Genomic DNA, 19,024 nt, shown 5'->3' with positions numbered 1-19,024 from the left:
AGGAAGTAAAACAGTTAAGTCAGGTGATCTCGCGGTGTTTCCGCCGAGATCACGGAGGAGGGGAGCGCGAATTGTACGCCGAGGTAGCCCGAACGGGCGGCGTTAAACTAGCTCCTCCTACTATCGACGCTGTCTTTAACAAGTCTCCGCTTCCTTGGCTAATTCACCTGAACAAAATAAGCGCTAGAGGGTGCCTGAATGGAAGGGCGTGGAATTAAAAAGGACTCATCACGTAATTTATAATTAATTTTCGCCTCACTGATGTCATTATGAGATGTCACCGTAGGATGTTATCACGTGGTACACTCATTGTGGTACACATGGAAATACTCATTTCAGCATTTGATATTTAGCATTTTTAACTTGTACAGGCACCGTCTATGGTTATATGAGGGTTATTTGACCGTGTAGGACATTGTTTATGGTCAGTAATTCAATAGTAAAGCAAAATATTATTTACAGTATTTAATGTACCATTGACTATTTAATTATTCAGTTGATATTATTTAGTAAATAATAATATAGTAATGCAATGGCAAAACAATCAAATGCTGCAACTATTATTACAGTATTTTAATAACTGTATTATTATTTACTATATAATATTATATTCCATGGTCATATTCTCTATAGTCTCTATAGTCAGACTTGTTTTTAATGTTTACACTAGGCACCTTACACAGTGGAAACAATAAAGACTTTTTTTTAATCTTAGAATCAACGAATGACAGAAGGTAAAGACAAGATTAATTACTTGTTATAAAATGAAAAAAAAAAAAACTTTAAACTCGGATACAACTTTATAACAACCTTTATATGTTATATGTTTTAAATTTAAAAATGTATCAAAGTCTAGCTCCAAGTCCAGTTTTAACCTTAATGTCCAGGTCCAGCTCTGAATGGCTGAAGAAAAACAAAGACTTTGGATTCCTCCACAGCGCTTCATTAGTCAAAAGACTGCAAATGATCGCAAATGTTTACAGTTTCTGCTAAGGGTGGCCCAACCAGATATTAGGTTTAGGGGACAATCACTTTTTCACACGGGGGCCGTGTAGGTTTGGATTTTTTACCCCCTTAATAATACAAAACCTTCATTTTAAAACTGCATTTTGTGTTTACTTGGGTTATCTTTGACTAACATTTAAATTTGTTTGATGATCTGAAATATTTACTGTAACTATGGGAACAACAGCAAGAAAACAATTTCCTGTGAGGATTAATAAAGTAGTCTGATTCTTATTAAGTGTGACGTAACGTGCAAAAAAATAAGAAGGGGGCCAGCACTTTTTCATATTACTGTATATATAACCTAATGGAGACTGCTGCCAAACAGTATTTCGTTGTAACTTGTGTGCTATGACCATCAAAGTTCTTCTTCTTCTTCTTCTTCTTCTTCTTCTTCTTGATTAACCTCCTGAGACCCGGCTCTCATTTGGGGACATTACATTTTAGGTTTGTGGCAGCTTATTCTGCTTCATTTAGACCTGTTGTTCTCATAAGTGTCTGCCATGTACTGGTAATAAAGGGTCAGTACACAACCAGTTATTAGGTTTAGGGAGCAATCACTTTTTCACACAGGGGCTTGTAGGTTTGTACTGATAATGAAGGGTCGATACGCTTGTTTATTTACGCTTATTAACTTTTCTAGATGGATATGATATGGAAATTTAACAAATTCACAAGTACACGTTTGAGGACGTTGATATCGTTTCCAATTTTACTTTTGCACTAAAATGAACAGTTTTATAGTTTGACACACATTGGTGACTTAAATTGTAATATGCAGTGAAATAATCCCCGTGTCCACATTATTCCTTTTATCAGAACCTACTTCCTGTTCAAATATAATCCTTACTATCTAAAATACCTAAAACTATTAATAGTATCTTAAATAAATTAAGATGTGTTGCACACAAATGCTTGAATCTCACTGCGAAGGTATTAACATCTGACAACGCGCAAGAGTTTTTCCACTGGGTGTGTTCCGCTGCGCGGCGTCACCACCATTACGGTAGAGATCCATTCTCCCGTTTTCCCGTTTTCCCTGTGGTCGTAGTGAGTGAGTGGAAAGCGGAGTCTCGCTCCTGCCTGCCTGCTGCCTGCCTGCTTGGGATTTCGCTAAAGCACATCAGCGGCCACTGCCATGGCTGAACGCCGCGCCTTCGCCCAAAAAATCAGCAGGTAAAGCCCTAACACTCCGAAACGCGCTCGTAAAAAAAACGCACTGTCGCATTGGTTTGCGGTGACCACCGCTGAAGGAGCCCCGTGGAGGAGGCCCAGCCTAGCCGCTTTGAGCTAGCCGCTCATTAGCACTATCTCCTAAAAGATGCTCAGACCCGCCCAGGCGGACCGCTAGCTGTTCCCCTCTGTTCCCACTGAATGCTAACAAAAGGGAGAGATATCGCTGGAATAATGAACGGACCATTGTCTGGACACGAGCTAGCCCTCAGCAATTATCCGCACCGAAAGGGGCTTGGCTTCTTTAAAATTGTAGCCCGTTAAATGTAGACAGCTAGCGGTCTCTTGCAGTAGCTAACGATGGGGCAGCTGGGTAGCACTGACACTGGTGGGGGGACAGAACTTTGTTTGGCTGTGTTTTCCAGTAAGGCATCACTGAAACGAGAGGACAGACATCTTCCTCGGAACAAAAGCCTCCTTTAACCATCAAACAGCGATATTATAATCTCTTCCCCGCCCCTCAGACAGATCAAAGTAATCTCTTTAACAAAGGGCTTTGTGCAGGCTGTCAAATACCATCATCCCAGTCAGTGTTTAGAGGGATTGATAGTAGAGATCAGCACAGGCGTGTCTAATCACTATTTTTTTTTTTTTGCTGATCGCGTAATGCACAGGCAGTCAAGTTAATTCAGTAATTCTTAAGCAAGTGTAGGACGTCTGAATGCTTTCTGGTTCACCTTTCCTTAGATTAGATGCAGCTACACATGTACAGGTACAGAGCAACGAAACGCAGTTTAGCATGTAACCAGAAGTGCAATAAACAGTTGGTGCATGTTGCATTAATAGTATGGTACAGGTTCTTTTTATAACATATGGAAAATATTTACAGATGAAAACTTATTTATAGATGAGACCCTATATAGATATATACATAGGTAGATGCTTTATTTATCCCAAACTGGGAAATTACAGACACTCAACACCATACGTACTATATAACAGGAAAAACACAATATACTAAACTATACACAGGTGAGTGAGCAAGATGTACTCAATGACTGATTGAGGTGCTATTAACATATTATACAAACAGATTTATTGCATTTGATAAATTAGCGAGACACAAAATATAGGTAAAGTGAGCATTAAACATTGCATAAATCATAAACAGTAGCTACCTAATGTTACTAAACTAGTGCAATATTCAGTACATAGGACTGTAACACTGTGTATTATGTTATGTTGCCTCCTGGGTTGGTGCAATACAAATATTAGAGTGGATTGATGTGTGGGGGTCAGCGGAGGGCAGAGTTCCTCCGGATGAAATAAGGATTTGTGTCTTTATTATAAAGGTCTGAGATTACCAGAAAAAAGAAATTCCAGATAATGATGATAGCAGTAATTACAGATAATTAAGTTATTACCATGCATATGTGTTTTACCCTATCCCCTCCTATTCTTCTATTCTCAGAAGTCAGCAAGATAATTAGGGGTTATATGTATATATTTGGCTTTGAAATTGGAGCGAGCTGCTTTGTGCCTTCGGGGTATTTCTTTTGTTAATGTCAGCCCCGGGAGAGCATGCGTCTAATTCACATTAATCAAATCCACGTTTCTTTATCGGGACGTTATATTGATTTATGAGGTATGACGCTGGGTGTGCTCTCTGCATGGCGGCTTATTCAGACAGCGCGATTAACGGGTGTCTTTTTGGATCACCAACTAACAAACCTGCAGATAAACGTGCACAGTAATGCCACATACACTTTGTATGTCCTAAAACTTTATTGTACTGCAGTCTGAGAACTTTTAGCACTGCTTGTCGTGCCACATTGCTTCATATTGTTGATATATTTGTTGTGTCTTATATGTTACGTCAATGTGAGCGGCTGGAATTGATTGCACCTCTCATAGGCGCTTTGATTAGTGGACACCGTTTATCATGCTCAAATGATTCATCTGGTAGTAAGTCAGCTTGTTTCACATTTTAAGGTTATTACGGTGATTAAACTTCCCAAGAGCCTCATCCAGAAGCTAAAACCATGCCTCATTTTAATGCTTTGCTTATATTATAATCTTCGGTTGCTGCCAGTTTGTGTTTTATTCCGGGGAGTTGCTGTTGTGAGCATCTTGAAGTAATAGCCACAAAGCCCGTTTGTTTAATCAAGTTGTTCCTCTGTGCGGTGACCAGTGCTAAGTAAAGCTCTGGTAGGAGGCATTGGGGAGGACTGTGGAATGTGTTTGTCGGTTCAGCGTTTCTGCTTTTCTCCGGCGGCGACAACGCTGCACTGCAGAGGCCACAGGATCCCTACGACGGAAACATTATCACGCTCATCTAAAGCTGACGAGTTGGATCACGCCGCTTTCATTTTACCTTCCAGCTCAGAACGATGAGGGCGACTTCCGCTTTGCAGCCTTGTCCACGTCTCGAGCGCTGCTTGTTTCTGCGAATTATAGTGACATTAACTTAGCGCTATGTAGGCTTTTTGGAAACCCAGTCTTGGTTGTGATGCTGGTGATGACCTCACCAAACTGACTCACAGCTAATCCCTGCTCTGCATTACTGTCATCACAGCCAAGACTTTAAAGCGACCTTCAGACTTGTTATTGTTACACTTCTTTTAGGATAGATAGTAGAGAAACACAGAACCATTGGTTGCTTATGAGGATAAGTGTAAAAAAAATAAATAAAATTCTGTGTATTAACCGTGTAACGTAACCTTGAGTGTTTGGAGTGCTGCCTTTTCCCGTTGCCTCTAATGTGTTATTTGTTTGTGTCACTTTGGGTGACTTGCTGCGTTGTTGTTTTGTTCAAGGCAAAGGTCTCGGAGAGCGGTTGCTGTGATTTAAAGGACCTTCGTGTGTGTGTGTGTGTGTGTGTGTGTGTGTGTGTGTGTGTGGCTCGGGCTGCAGTCGAACACCTAGAGCTTTATGCTGACCACTGAGGTCTGAGGCTTTTTATTTGTTTCTCTCTTCTCTGTCTGGGTGCTAACATACGATGCTGTCTGAGGAGGCACTGTGAACCAGAACTATGATCCTCAGCGTTAATTAGCCTCGTTTTTTTTTTTACATTACAATCGATTGCTTTTAGTGAAAGTGATGCTCGAGACTTTTGAGCGTTTGTGTGTCAACTCGATGTATTTTTTAGTTGAAAACGCAGCAGGTTTTATTGGACAACAAGCCGTGCTTTGAGTCTGAATCATGACTCGTAAACAACTCGCCTACATGATTAACTTCTCGATAATAACAATTGCATTCAGGAGTTTCTCTTTTGAGAATGACCTAAAAATGTGGATTTGAAGTATAGACCCAAGCTTTATTTTATTTAGTCCCTCTAGGAGATGTCTTGTTGCTCCTCAGCTAAACAAATCTCGGGACGTGTCATGCATGGCTGCCTTCGTCATAACACATTACATTACATGCAGTACATTGTGACTTTTATAGCAATAAAATATATGCACAGTACCACATTTAAATCATTTAATATGACTTTATTTACTCTTTCCATGTTTCTGGTTGCAGGACTGTGGCAGCAGAGGTGAGGAAGCAGATAGCTGGCCAGTATGGAGGCTCCCCACAGCTCTTCAAAAACCTCAACACTGGGACCACAACAAGCAACACAGTGAGTAGTCTTGAAAGGGCACTGATCTGCTTATTCTGGTCAGTTCATTTCTTAGATATCAGGTAAATGTTCAGGATTGAGCATAAAGGAAATTAGATGTCCTGATCTATATTTCTCCTGGATAAAAGCCAATTCTTTGTCCATGTGTACATGTAACCGTCTTTCTTAAGGGTGTTTCACATGTGCAGGACAGTCTAAGCAAGTCTGAGTATATCACAGTATTGTAACCTAAGTCAAGAGTGTCATCTGTTGATGTTGGTTTTGTGAAAGTCTGACCAACTGTTGTTTACGTCTTGCTTAATGCCACGAGGGATAACCGAGAACTGGCCTGTTTACCACATCCAGTCTCAGTTTACTTAGGTTCATCTCAGACGAGCGTGTTTGTTAAAGGGTTAGTGCCGTTTGCCCCCGTGCAGCTCAGGGCCCAGACACGAGCAAACACTCCTTCTTCCCTCCTTAATTAGGCTACAGTTGGTGTTTAATTAAACTGTGAAATGTATTTGTGGTTAAATTCCTCGAGAGGCAGAGACACAAACACACACACAGTTAAAATGAACCCAATGAAACCAGTTCCTCCCGGGTTCCTCATTTTAGAAGCGGACTAAAACGATACATTCAGCCTCATGATCTAGTTACTTGCACCAGCTTGAGGACATTTTCTAGCGCTCTCTCAAATCGCAGAGGCCTCTTTGCCTGGGTTTTCATATTTAAAGTTAAAGATGATCTCTACCCTGGAACTTTGTCTGTTGTTGCTGTGATTAATGCTCGTTTGCTCTCCTCCTCCCATGAGGAATCAATCCCCTAAAGCATTTACAAAAAAAGTAGAGACATTACCAAGATATATACAGTATGTACAGTAAAGATGAGAAGTGGCGCAGGCGGGAGAAGTGTACAGCTGAATGTGTCTTCACAACTAATTACCGTTTCCCGTCCCTTTAATCTCCCTCCCCAGGTTCCCCTCACGGAGGCAGTGGAGCCGGTGGATTTCGAGGAGTACCTCATCACTCACCCTCCCATCGTCGAGTCCGGTCCCCTGAGAGATCTGATCGAGTTTCCCCCGGATGACATCGAGGTCATCTACACTCCCAGGGAGTGTCGCACAGTGGTACAGGCGGTCCCAGAGGAGGGGTAAGGGTTCTGCGTAGTTAAAAGGAGCATCAAGTGTTCAGTTAGAGTACGGTCTCTCAGCGAACTTCATGTGACTGCGTTCAGTTCTTTCCTATAGAAGTAGTGAAATTGATTAATTAAACTGAGTGTGTTGTTTTTGCTGCAATTAAAATGAGACATTGCTAACTTTATCTGGACGTTTGGAAGTTTCATATGTAAATTATAATAGATAGTAAAATACGTTCAGGATAAGTAGAGGCAAATCATCTCCTGCTTTGAGAAAATATTGTTTCATTATAACCATAGCCATATGTCAGCAACGTTATTTTTGCTGCCTTATTTTAACGTTATAACATCAGGTTGTAATTTGCGTTGCCAGATAAGATCAACCCACACGAGAGTCTCTCATTTACCTTGCAGCTGTCCCTCAGACTCAGGCCACTGCCATGCCCATGTTTTTCTTTTAAACTTTATTTAAGTCCTAATTTAGCGCCACTTCCTCTTCCTACTATCTGTTTACCGGGACTTTCATACAGTTAAAAATGCTTAACATTTAAATTACATGACAGTTTTTCATACTGAGAAGGTATTTATCCTTATATATGCTTTTTTAAAGTTGATGTTCAGACGAGTATCCATTGCTCCAAGTTGTTACGCTGAGGCTTGTTTCTATGTGCAGTTTAATACCAGAACATGAATTTAAACTTGCAAACAAACACCTACACCATAGGGGTCCAGTTTAGCTGTCTTTTTGCTAAAAATAATAAATGCCTTCCAGTGATATTTCAATTGATCATTGCAATGGTGCCAGAATAATTGTACCATCTGTTGTCACATATGTTGCAATATACATATCATGCAACATACATAAAGTTCGACTGTGCAGTTGATATAAATATATATTGACTGACTCTTTCTGGTTGCAGTGACACTGACGCTCATGTTAGAGACTGCGTCAGATCCTACACGGAAGACTGGGCTGTCGTCAACAGAAAGTAAGTCTTCTCTCCGTGGAATTATTTAGGTTTTTGAGGAGGTGTTTACCTTTATTTTTTACCCTTTTATCATATCTCTAAACTGTGTACGTCGGAAATTTGTATTTTTGGAGTCGGTGACATTGTCCTCAATTACCTCTTCCTCCTTCAGATATCATAAGTTGGGTACTGGCTTTAACCCCAACACTCTGGACAAACAGAAGGAGCGTCAGAAAGGTCTGCCCAAACAAGTGTTTGAGGCTGATGAGATGCCAGACAGCAGCAGCTACCAGGATGACCAGGTACCAGAATCATTGAGTAGTAAAAAGTAACTAACTCTTTAGCTACATGGGGTTGACTGTAGTCCTCAAGCAGCCTCTGGTTCTTTATTCCACTTTATAATGTTGTTGAATAATTTTATCTTGAACCCCCACTTGACAATTTTAGTTTTGTTAATAGAAAGATGTGTCCTTTCATCAACTTTGTGGCACTTTTTCCTCGTAGGATGACTTGAAGCGGCGGTCCATGTCGATAGACGACACCCCAAGGGGAAGCTGGGCCTGCAGCATCTTTGACTTGAAGAACTCCCTCCCCGACGCCCTCCTCCCTCACCTCCTCGACCGGGCCCCCAACGAAGAGATCGACCGGCACAATGAAGAGCACCGCAAGACTAACCGACACCGGGAGGTCTTTGCTCTGCACCCTGCCCTCGACGAGGTACGCTTGCCGTGTTTTCCACTGTTGGACGGCCTTTTCTCCTCACGGCCGGTCACTCGGTGGCAATTTTGTTAATTCTCATGGCCTCTGGTTGCTTCTAATTTTCTTGTTTAAACATGATCTCTATTTGAACATGTAGGAGGAGCCCATTGAGCGCCACTGTGTGCCTGAAGTACCTAAAGAACACTTTGGACAGAGGCTACTCGTCAAGTGCTTGTCCTTGAAGTAAGTGGTGGACAGTCTTTTTTTTTTTTTTTTTTTAATAAAAAAAAAAAAAAAAGCTCATGTTGCTCTTTTTATTTAACTGCTGCTTTCTGCTGACCCGCTCCTTTTTCTCTTCCCCTTGAAGGTTCGAGATCGAAATTGAACCCATATTTGCTAGTTTGGCCTTATACGATGTCAAGGAAAAGAAAAAGGTAAGCTGTTATGCTTTCCAGTGCCTACTCTGTCCTGAGTTGTTGCATCGCTTCTGCAAACCATTAAAATTGTATAGGGGGCCAAAACGAATCTGATGAGTGGACGATAAAATTTTATGTTACGGCCCTGTTGTGCTTTTGGGAATGCCGTTAAATCACACACTGAAACTATGTGTCTATCTGAAGAAGCCAATCCGGTGCTGCTTCTTTCTGTCCCCCTTTAGCGAGCAAACACTAGAGGGTAGCAGATGCCCCGATAAGCAGAGCGCTCATATATGTATTGCCATGCACGAGAGCTCCCTTATTTCACAGGTGGCTCACACCTCACTGACACGTTTATTATGATCACATCATAATTATTTGTGCTCGTCTTCCTCAGATCTCAGAGAACTTCTTCTTCGACCTCAACTCTGAGCAGACGAAAGGGATGCTACGGCCGCACATTCAGACGGCGGCCATCTCCACGCTGGCACGCTCCGCCATATTCTCCATCACCTACCCCTCCCAGGATGTCTTCCTAGTCATCAAGGTGAACTGGTTATGCATAATGTAATACTCTGCAGGGGAGAAATCGCCACACAGAGACTCAGCTCAGTTAAAAAAAAAAAGAATACAGTGAATAAAGTGCATGAGTTAAAGCATTAAGTAAAGAAAATATTTAATGCTATTTAACAGTCAGTCTTTGACGTGTACGATCGTGACTGTAGTTACTGAGGACTGTATGTGCTTTGTCAACAGCTGGAAAAGGTACTGCAGCAAGGTGATATTGGAGAATGTGCAGAGCCCTATATGGTCTTCAAAGAGTCGGATGCTGCAAAGGTATGATCAGGGTGAATTAGCTGCTTATTGCCACGTATTAAAATGTTTGTACTAATACTAATATATGAGTTTATAAGATGATGTGTGTGGCGTACTGTTTCCTGGCCAAAATCAATATTAGTTTGCATAAGTATAAACTGTAAGTTGTTTTCATTGCTAATGAACCACAGATATAACTAATATTCATTTGTAGTTTATTTTTTATTTTTAGATTAAGGCTTAAGGTTATATATAACTAAATTAACTTATATTTTAGTTTTTATTTAAAGAATAAGGGTTAAGGTTAGATATAACTAACTTAACTTATATTTTATTTTTTGTTTTTAGAATAAAGGGTAGGGTTAGGCTTTGATATAACTAACTTAACTTATTTTATTTATATTATTTTATTCTTTAATTTTTATTTCCAGAATAAGGAGAAGCTGGAGAAGCTTCGTGGCCAGTCGGAGCAGTTCTGCCAGCGCCTGGGCCGGTACCGGATGCCGTTCGCTTGGACCGCCATCCATCTGATGAACATTGTCAACAGCGCTGGCAGCCTTGAGAGAGATACGGAGCTGGAGATGAGCCTCTCAGGTCCGTCCTTCCCTTTTAAGCTTTCACGCTTTCGGACTTGAAATGTAAATATACACTATGCACCTCAGTCTGAAGTCATTAGCAGTCACAGCGGAGAGTGGAGGGGGGGAAAAACTTTTGAGAATGTGTGAACGCCAACTCTAGGTCTCGGTGTTAAACGGTTATCTGGGGACAGAGACCATAACAGATGGCAGTCACGTATAGAGCTCATGGGCATGTCAGTACATTACCACACTTTAGATTCTTTATCTAAAAACAACTTCCACGACAAACAGTGACAAAGGCACATTTCTAACAGGGGACAACATAGCCAAACAGCGTTTCCAGCCGTATTGATCCTTGGTGTGTTATTTTGAGTTTGACCCCTCTGTGTTTGTCCAGCCTTTGACCTTGAAAAGTGTCTTTACTGATGCTGACCGTTGCGGCTGACTTTTTTGACACTAGGCTGATACGAAAAAAATCTATATTTAGGTCAGAGAATGTTCGGTATCACGTAAGATACTGTCGAATATTATTACAGATATTATTTTAAAGAAGTTTCAAAATCTTAAGATAGTTTTTGTTGTGTTGGTGCAGAGAGGAAGGGATCGTGGTCAGAACGGAGGAACTCGAGCATCATGGGTAGGCGTTCTCTGGAGAGGACCACCAGCGGCGATGAGTCATGTAGTCTCACGGGTTTCCGACCCGCAACTCTCACAATCACCAACTTCTTCAAGCAGGTCTGTGCATCTGAACCTGCAAGAACATATCCTGCATGCCACACCTATACACACAACCGTGTTCGTGCTGAGTGCATGTATTCTAAACACTACTTGCATGGCTTGTTCTCAGACAGATTAGTCTATAATCTCTCTTTTTTTTTTCTTTTTAGGAGGGGGACAGACTTAGTGACGAGGATTTGTATAAATTCCTCGCTGATATGAGAAGGCCTTCTTCTGTGCTGAGGAGACTCAGACCTATAACAGGTACAAATAAACACAAGCTAATCTAATCTTTATGATTTGAACCGTCTCTCGCTTTTTAAATTAATATCTACCCCTACTCTCTTCTCGCCACCTCAGCCCAGTTGAAGTTGGACATTTCTCCGGCTCCGGAGAACCCCCACTATTGCTTGACCCCAGACCTCCTGCAGGTTAAACCTTACCCAGACAGCAGGGTACGCCCCACCAGGGAGATCCTGGAGTTCCCTGCCAGGGATGTCTACGTGCCAAACACTACATACAGGTACAGAAAAAAAGCTATTTGTAACCTTTTATTTCCCGGTTTAGTCAGTTTTGCCATGATTTCCTTTCTAGTTTCCTTTCAGTATGTCGTAATACCGGATGTGTTTAAATTGGACAAGGTTGTCCAAAAAGTGTTAAAAAAAGACGTTTCGGGGCTCATCCGAGTGATTTCTTCAGTTCTAACAAACTGGTGGGACGTTTAGGTTTGAATAGGAAACTCTTTGGGTAAAAACCCATCAGAAACTTGCTTGACTTCAGCACTATGTTTCAGTGGGAGTTTTTCCACTTTGCGGCTGCTTTGAAAGTGACACTACGCATGGGTAATTTTCAACCCAAGGGAATATTTTGATTAAAGACTCAAGGCTTATAATGACGACTTACACTGTGGCTTGTTAATGTTTACCACATGTCTGCCAGAGGAGCTGGTGGCATGATCTGCATACGCTAGCAGACATGATGTGTGTTCTTTTGTACACAAACCTGAACAAAGTCTATTTTTGTCAAGGTCACTTAGAGATATTGATTTGACCAAGCACAGCGTGCTAACACAAGCCGTGATCGTCTGCATGTAACCTGGTGTCTTCCCTTTGAAGCTTAACTAATGACAGACCTAAAGTACTGGCAGGAGAAGTGGGGTAAAAGGACTTGTTTGTTGCCTTGAATAGTTATCTTGGATTAATGGCTTTACAGAGGCCGTACCTTCTTTCTGACTGTGTTATATCACGTCCCTTTATTGGCTTTTGTGTCGCCCTTTTCATAGTTTCAAGAGTCTTAAAACGTTAAAACAACATTATGTTGGACAGATGTTGATTTATTTCATCTTCATAAATATGGTTCGTTAGCACATGGAGCTAATTTCCACAATGACTTGTTAGCATGAGACGCATGTACAACACAGCGAGTTATGTTGTGGTAATGGAAAAAAAAAAGTCAATATGACTCAGTAACATAGGAAATACACAGAAATTATGTTTCGCAAAAATACCAGCGTACATCATATAGTAGCATGAGCCTGGTTTAAATACTTTACAGAATAGAAAAACAAAACACAGAACAGACAGAGGAAGAACTCAACAGTGCACGGCCAAAGCTTTGCACCAAGACTGCTGAAATGGTACCACTTTATAGTTTTTTTTGTCCATGAAATGAGGAATTTTCCATCTTAAATACCAGGAAAATAATGTAGAAAGCTTCACTAGACAAAAATGGTAGCAGTATGGTGATCTATCCGATATCGGCGATGCAGTGTATCTCTTGAGCCCTGACTGATATAAATTTGCATGCTTCATGAACTAACATTTTTTGTAGTTATGACTGTTGTTCCTGGTAACATGCGGGTTCACATCACAATTATAAAATACAGTTTAAAATATCTCAGCGGACACCGAAGCTGTCATGTAAATGTACTGTCACTTAAAAGGTGGTTAAGTTATCTCAGTTTTAGCGTTTCTAATCTCTGCCTAGTTCTGCTACAGTACTGTGGCATTTTGCAGCTGCCACTGAATCGCTTTGCTGAATTGGATCAATATGTCTGTTTAGCAAGTGATTGCAGGCGTTGCATAATGCCATTTTTACTGTCCTCGCTGGATCAGACCCAGAAGGTTAACAACCTACATGTCACGGTTGCATCATTGCATCAGTTTTCTGACTTAAGCATTTTCTGACTTCTGATTTTTTTTTTTTTTTTTGGCCTGCTGTCTATTGGACAACACCAACCCCTGAACAAATGGTGCTAGGAAGCGATCGTCTTAACATTGCAGATACATTTGATGTGGACGTAAAGCCTGCATTACTTTGCTTCTTCTTTATATGGAACCCTTTGTCGATCAATGCATCTGAGAAATGTATGAAAAGCAATGAGCCGCTGGGTTCAGTTGGAGCCGTCGGCTGGTGGGACCTGACGTATGGTGATTTTGGTCATCTTGAGGTGGTAGGAGGACCCTGTGCCGGGCTTCCAGTAAATGCCTTTCCTTCTCACGGACCGTCCCTTCGCCTTAAGCCACAAGTACCTTCCATTGAGGTTGGTTTCGCCGCAAGCACTGAGCCACCAGCCACCTGTTAAAGGGTCAGGACACACACATTTACAACCACCTGGTATGAAACATTGTAATCTTGACTTGAAAAACACCAAGAATGCCTGCACTGCAGTCCATCATTGAGTTTATTGCACTGAATCGGCTCGTGAAGCTCTGTACCTGTGTAATTCCGGGAGCAGCTGGAGCTTTGCTGGTTGTCGTTATTTCTGCCTCTCGTGGTGAATCTCATGCCGGTGCTGTTGGCCATGGCGTCAGGCAGGTCGCCCGAGAAGTGGCTGACGTGCAGCGTGTAGTCCTTAGAGGGACCGTCCAGCGAGAAGCGGTACTCAGCCCAGTGTTTTTCCTCCTTCCAGTCCTCCACGTCGACGCGTAGGATGTAAACCCCTTGTTGTGTGAGGCTGTGGATCTTCTTCAGGCCCAGCCAGAACTCCTCTGCATGACACAACCATCAGTTGTTATGTAGTATGGAATTTTTTAGCCATTACTTTACTTCTGAAATTTCTTTTTTTTAACTTCCAGTAAATTGAGAGTCACCTATATTTTATTAGAAAAGGTGTACTTGTGAGGCAGGCGGTTGTGAAAGAATTTTGTAACAGCTGTAAATGAACGCCTTCCTGAGTGTATCATGTGTCGCAAGGAAAGCTGCCAAACTGACTGTGTACTGAGACAATACAGGAAGCCGCTTTGTCATTTACTACTTGTGGCGACCATGAAAATAGGAAGTACTTGTGAATGCACCCCTTCCTATAAAGTCTTGGCAGGTTAAGTTAGAAGTCATTACATGCGGGACGGTGGTGCACTCGCACATTCAACTGCTTTTCAGGCCAACAGTTCAATGTTAAACCATTTTACAGGTTAAATTGTCAAATATTTGAGTTTATGGGCTTTGTCTGATAATTGTAGAGGTTTAATATAAAATGAAAAAAAAAAAAAAATGAAGTTTACTCACTTTCCAGATCTCCAAAACCTTTTCCGTACTTTTCCCATGTCTGGTCAAAATCCACTGAACCGTCAACCCTGCGCTGGATGACAGTTGAACCCCCATCTATAGAATAAAATATGTGGTGAAGTTACAGTTGTACAAAGTACACAAAGTTTTACTTAAGGATCGAATGCTTCCTTGTCATAGATAATGTGAATAGAATATCTCACCCACCTGAACCCATTTCACAGTAAACGTTGAATGGCTCTGATTGGTTTGGCTTGATCACATAGATCCCACTGTTTGCCTCTCCTCTGTTAAACAACTCACTACAGTCCATGGGGAAGTCTGAAACGCATAGAAAAAAAAAACACTCAAATTTCTTTCTCTTTTTATTTTATTTTGGGTAATATTTTATATACATAGAAAATTAATTGCGTTGTTGTGCATTTTTTAAATATTTACAATTTGCATCCCGGCCGGTTGAGTTTTCCGTCAGATATTCGAACATGTCGGCAGCGGCGTGGTCAGGATCCGACGGCTTATCAACCGTGTCTTGAAAAGCGTCGTAGCTGAGCTGCAAGGGAATGCGAAGGAATCTTCAATGTTATATGTCAGCAATTCCTCTTGCCATCTTTCTAAAGCAGAGTTTGCATAGATAATAAAAAAAAGAAAAGTATTCTCACGTATGTTTAGCCTTTAAAGGTAACATCAAGTAATAATTACCTTTTCCTCCAGGTTCTTAATCTTGACTTTCTGGTGATCGAGCTGATCATGCTGCTCCCTCACAGCGTCCAGAAGACTGGTGATCGTTTTCTCTTGAGCTTGGATTACTTCCTGAAAACACCGTGATTAAAAAACAAAAACAAAAAAACAATTATACCTACAATCTTAAACATTTTATTCAACGGCATTTTAAAGAAGAACTTTTAAAGTTAGTCTAATTATTAAGTTCATCATTAAGAAAATTGTCTAAATCTCAGAGAAACTAGAACACAACAAATATTTTAAGTAGCATTTCTTTGGTCATGAGCTTGAAACAAAAGTGGTCACTTAGTTTATCATCCCACTCTATGAAAAATGCTCATCAGTGATTTAAGCAACGTACTGGTTGATGTTCATTGAATGCGTTTCAATTTGAGAGTATAACTTGTACTGCTCATCGTTAACTTTCTTCCAGGGATGCGTCAACTTTAGCTAGTGCACTTAAATGACTTAACAACTGCAGCAGAAAGTGACAGCTCCTCACCTTTAGCGTTGTGATTTCACTGAGCTGGTCAGCAGGAATCATGCTCTGTGACAAGCCTTTCAGCCTCTCCTCGAGGCTCCCCACTTTGCTCTGCAGCTGGGTACGCTCCTGCAGGATGTTGTTGATCTTGGAGTTGATTTCCAGCGACAGGTTCTTGATTTCCTCGTTGTTGGCCTTCAAGAAACTGGTGGTCTTCTTCAGCTCTTCCTCTTCCTCCTTAATCTCCGACGTGACCACCGAGAGCTGGTAGAAGGAGCGGTCGAAGATGTTCAGCTTTTGGAAGATGTCGTTGATCTGGGACTTGGTCTTCTGGACGAACTCCCGTAGGCTCTGCCCCAGCTGGAGGAGGCCGTTCGCCAGGAGGCGAACGTCGTCCAGCATGGCGAAGCGGGACTTGGCCTCAGTCGGGGTCGGCGCTGTGGTGAACGCCTGGGGAGGAACGGTGGCGAACTCTTGTCTGTCTGAGGTTTCCAGACAGATGGCGGCGGTGAAGCCGTTCAGGAAAAGCAAAACGCAAAATAGCTTCATGGCGATTTTCTTCTCCGATCCCGGATCGTTCGGTACTTGCCGCTCTTGCTTTCCTCTCTTCTCAATGCTCCTTTTCTCTCCCTCTGCTTATAAGCCAGACTTCCTTGCTTGTGAAATGATGTGAGACCAGCAGCCTGCCCTGTGTTATATACTGCCCTCTCAGTAAAGGAGGGGGGGGATTAGCTGATCATTAAACCCTACTATGTTTTTGGCTTTGTACCCCACCTCCACCCAAATCCCTCTCGAGCCCTCCCTCTCCAGAACAAACAAATCACAGCAGTGAGCAAATGACATATACCCCCCTGCTCTGCTAACCATTTAACCCCAATCCCCTCTATACCACACCCTACCCTGCCCTGCTCTCTATCTGTGTTGCAGCACTTTAGCTGATCAGCAGAAAGCCAACAATGCCCAACGCCGTTTCTGATGGATCCTCTGTCTGATCAATCTCAAACCTTATAACCCCGCACACCCTCGCGCGCTGTGATTGATAACGCTGCATGTAATTAATGCTCCTGGGTTTGATTTAGTATCACGCTGAATCAGCCCAGCACCAGTCGCCTCTCTTTCTGTCTCTCTCCTCCTCTCGTGTGGGTTGGGGAGTCGGCCTGTCATCTGTGCCGGGGTTGAGCTTCAGGGCATGAATGATGCTAGAGGGTTTGGACAGTGTGTACTCATCGTCATGGTTTTATTGCTCAGTCTTGTCTTGTCTTTTTTTTTTTTTTCACGCCTCTTGTGGTATTTTTTGATCGCGCCAGACATGAAAGGCAGAGTAGATAGTCTGCTGATTTGGCTTGTGGCTTTTAAAATGATCTTTCTGGTGCACCAAGTTCAGGCCAAAAGTTTTAAAAAAAACAAGATTTATGGGAAATTCTTAAGTGAGTTGTTTCACGCAGACTTGCAGCGGTAGTGAAATATGACCACCTTCAATCACGGAAGGGGAACTAATCAGTTAAATGACTTGGTGGAGTATTTAATTGGAGTATAAAAAAATATACTTTTGCTATTTTACACTAAGTGGTTCTGTATTTCTAGAATAAGTGCCGCTCCAATTCAATATGGCTGCTTTTTTATCATTTAATTTTTGGTTTCGGTTATATATGTTTTTCCCGTTTCACTTAAAGTGAGCGGTGTATTTTCTCACGTCAGCTAATATTTCACTTTGTATGCTAGAATGCTGGGTTGTGACATCATTATAAAAGCATACACATAGCAGAAATTACTCAGATATTTGGCCCATTGCCTCCAGCTTTGGCTCGACGTTTTAGCACCCTGGCTGCTTCAGTGCACCTTAAAATACCACAAGGCCACCCTAATGAGCTCCCTCCAGTAATTTGCGGTCGAAAGAATACCCTGGCTCCTCGGTAATGAAGGAAAGCCACGTTTTCGTAAAAACCGAGCAGAAGTTATTGTCGTAAAAGCATTGGCTGTGAACTGAGTGCGAGGAATTCGCCGTATCAGCATAAACCTGGAAGCATCATTGTTCAGCATCCTTCACTGCAGCCCAGTTGTAAGTACCGTGGCTTGAGTTTGAACCTAACCTGGTCTGTTGGAACCTTTCTCTCTGGAACGCTGTCATGGTACGCACCATTTCAGTTTGTCTGTAAAATGCTTTCTACCGGGCAAATTACATGGTAATGGCTTCCCGGGCCGTGTCCACCTGTACGAAAAAAACAATCCGGTTTTCCTCGGCGTCGTGTCGAGTAAATTCTCCGTAAATGTCAATCCAATAAGAAACCGCATCTGGTTGCAGAAAGGCTGTAGTACATATCCCAGACCTATGTGTGGCGCTGCCTTAGCCAGAAAAAGAAGAAGAAGAGGGAGAGCATGGGCATTTACCTTGCGCGTCGTACGCAAACATACAGTCCGGTTGTTGTTGTTAGGAGACGTCGGGGGCTAGAGGGGGGCTGTGACATCATCGCGTTCATATCAGGATGTTCTCACAAATGAAATGAAATATTTTTCTCTTTGCGGATCCGTCACTGACGGCAGGCAGAACCGTGCAAGAGCGACGTGGTTTCACCCAAAATTTTTGGATTCGTGTCAACGTGGCCCCAGTCACTTCATATAATGTTATATCCACATGTTTGTTTTGTGAAACAGAACGTTAAATTCAAATCTAATTCACTTTATCTGTATCCAGAGGTTCCTCATCATGAATAGGATCAGTGATATTCTTGCAATAAGATTACTTGAAATTTTGACTGTGTGCGTCAATCACTTTCTTTGACTAACTCATTTAAATGCTTTTAGAAAGATTTTATTAATTTATTTTTACCTTCTTGACCAGTGTTTCAGATTGTTGCTTGCACAGAAGAATTGTGGTTAATAATGACTTAGATTAGTTTAGTCCCCGACCTAAGAGATGTTAAAGAGCTGATTAACTCCAAGTTGATTTTGAAGACTATGTAAAAAATAAATAAATAAATAAATAAATTGTCGATAAAATATATTTCTTAATGCTATATCATCTATTTATGCCAGTTCACGTTTCAAGTAACACATAAGACTGTACTAAATTAAACACACAGTGATTGACCTTATGTGCAGATCCATTTTCTCTAAAACTGCAAGTTGGACTTTAGGTGAAATTTTCAAAATCCAGTTATTTTAAGAATTATGAGAAAATGTGCAATACAAGTTGGTTTTCCTTGCAATTA

General features: G+C 41.6%; 2 protein-coding genes across 19 annotated transcripts in view; one reads left to right on the top strand and one right to left on the bottom strand.

Annotated features, from left to right (window-relative positions):
• Window positions 1–2,042: 2,042 nt before the first annotated feature.
• The window catches only part of dock7 (dedicator of cytokinesis 7), a 46,785-nt gene continuing 29,803 nt past the window's right edge, over window positions 2,043–19,024 (top strand). For all 18 annotated transcript variants that reach the window (XM_047588276.1, XM_047588275.1, XM_047588274.1 and 15 more), the window contains exons 1-14: window positions 2,043–2,181; window positions 5,701–5,800; window positions 6,753–6,928; window positions 7,834–7,902; window positions 8,054–8,183; window positions 8,386–8,598; window positions 8,738–8,823; window positions 8,948–9,014; window positions 9,394–9,543; window positions 9,753–9,833; window positions 10,244–10,406; window positions 10,983–11,125; window positions 11,278–11,371; window positions 11,468–11,630. In XM_047588276.1, the coding sequence (XP_047444232.1) occupies window positions 2,144–2,181; window positions 5,701–5,800; window positions 6,753–6,928; window positions 7,834–7,902; window positions 8,054–8,183; window positions 8,386–8,598; window positions 8,738–8,823; window positions 8,948–9,014; window positions 9,394–9,543; window positions 9,753–9,833; window positions 10,244–10,406; window positions 10,983–11,125; window positions 11,278–11,371; window positions 11,468–11,630 (1,673 nt within the window). In that variant the 5' untranslated portion in view covers window positions 2,043–2,143. The remainder of the gene's footprint in view (window positions 2,182–5,700; window positions 5,801–6,752; window positions 6,929–7,833; window positions 7,903–8,053; window positions 8,184–8,385; window positions 8,599–8,737; window positions 8,824–8,947; window positions 9,015–9,393; window positions 9,544–9,752; window positions 9,834–10,243; window positions 10,407–10,982; window positions 11,126–11,277; window positions 11,372–11,467; window positions 11,631–19,024) is intronic.
• On the bottom strand, window positions 12,420–16,496 carry angptl3 (angiopoietin-like 3). Its single transcript, XM_047588282.1, has 7 exons — window positions 15,837–16,496; window positions 15,314–15,424; window positions 15,053–15,164; window positions 14,822–14,935; window positions 14,615–14,710; window positions 13,825–14,097; window positions 12,420–13,684 (listed from the first exon to the last, which is right to left on the bottom strand). Exons 1-7 carry the CDS (start codon window positions 16,362–16,364, stop codon window positions 13,500–13,502), a joined length of 1,419 nt encoding a protein of 472 aa, XP_047444238.1. The 5' UTR covers window positions 16,365–16,496; the 3' UTR covers window positions 12,420–13,499.

The sequence above is a fragment of the Mugil cephalus genome, chromosome 6 (genome assembly GCF_022458985.1).
Source record: "Mugil cephalus isolate CIBA_MC_2020 chromosome 6, CIBA_Mcephalus_1.1, whole genome shotgun sequence".
NCBI classification, from domain to species: domain Eukaryota; kingdom Metazoa; phylum Chordata; class Actinopteri; order Mugiliformes; family Mugilidae; genus Mugil; species Mugil cephalus.
Note: the sequence above shows the minus strand (reverse complement) of the source record. Positions and strands in the feature narration are given on the sequence as shown.

Coding starts and splice junctions, on each gene's coding strand:
- angptl3 (XM_047588282.1), bottom strand. CDS start 16,364: ATGAAGCTATTTTGCGTTTTGCTTTTCCTGAACGGCTTCACCGCCGCC. Junction 15,425..15,836: donor GTGAAATCACAACGCTAAAG/GTGAGGAGCTGT, acceptor CGGTGTTTTCAG/GAAGTAATCCAAGCTCAAGA. Junction 15,165..15,313: donor TTAAGAACCTGGAGGAAAAG/GTAATTATTACT, acceptor ATTCCCTTGCAG/CTCAGCTACGACGCTTTTCA.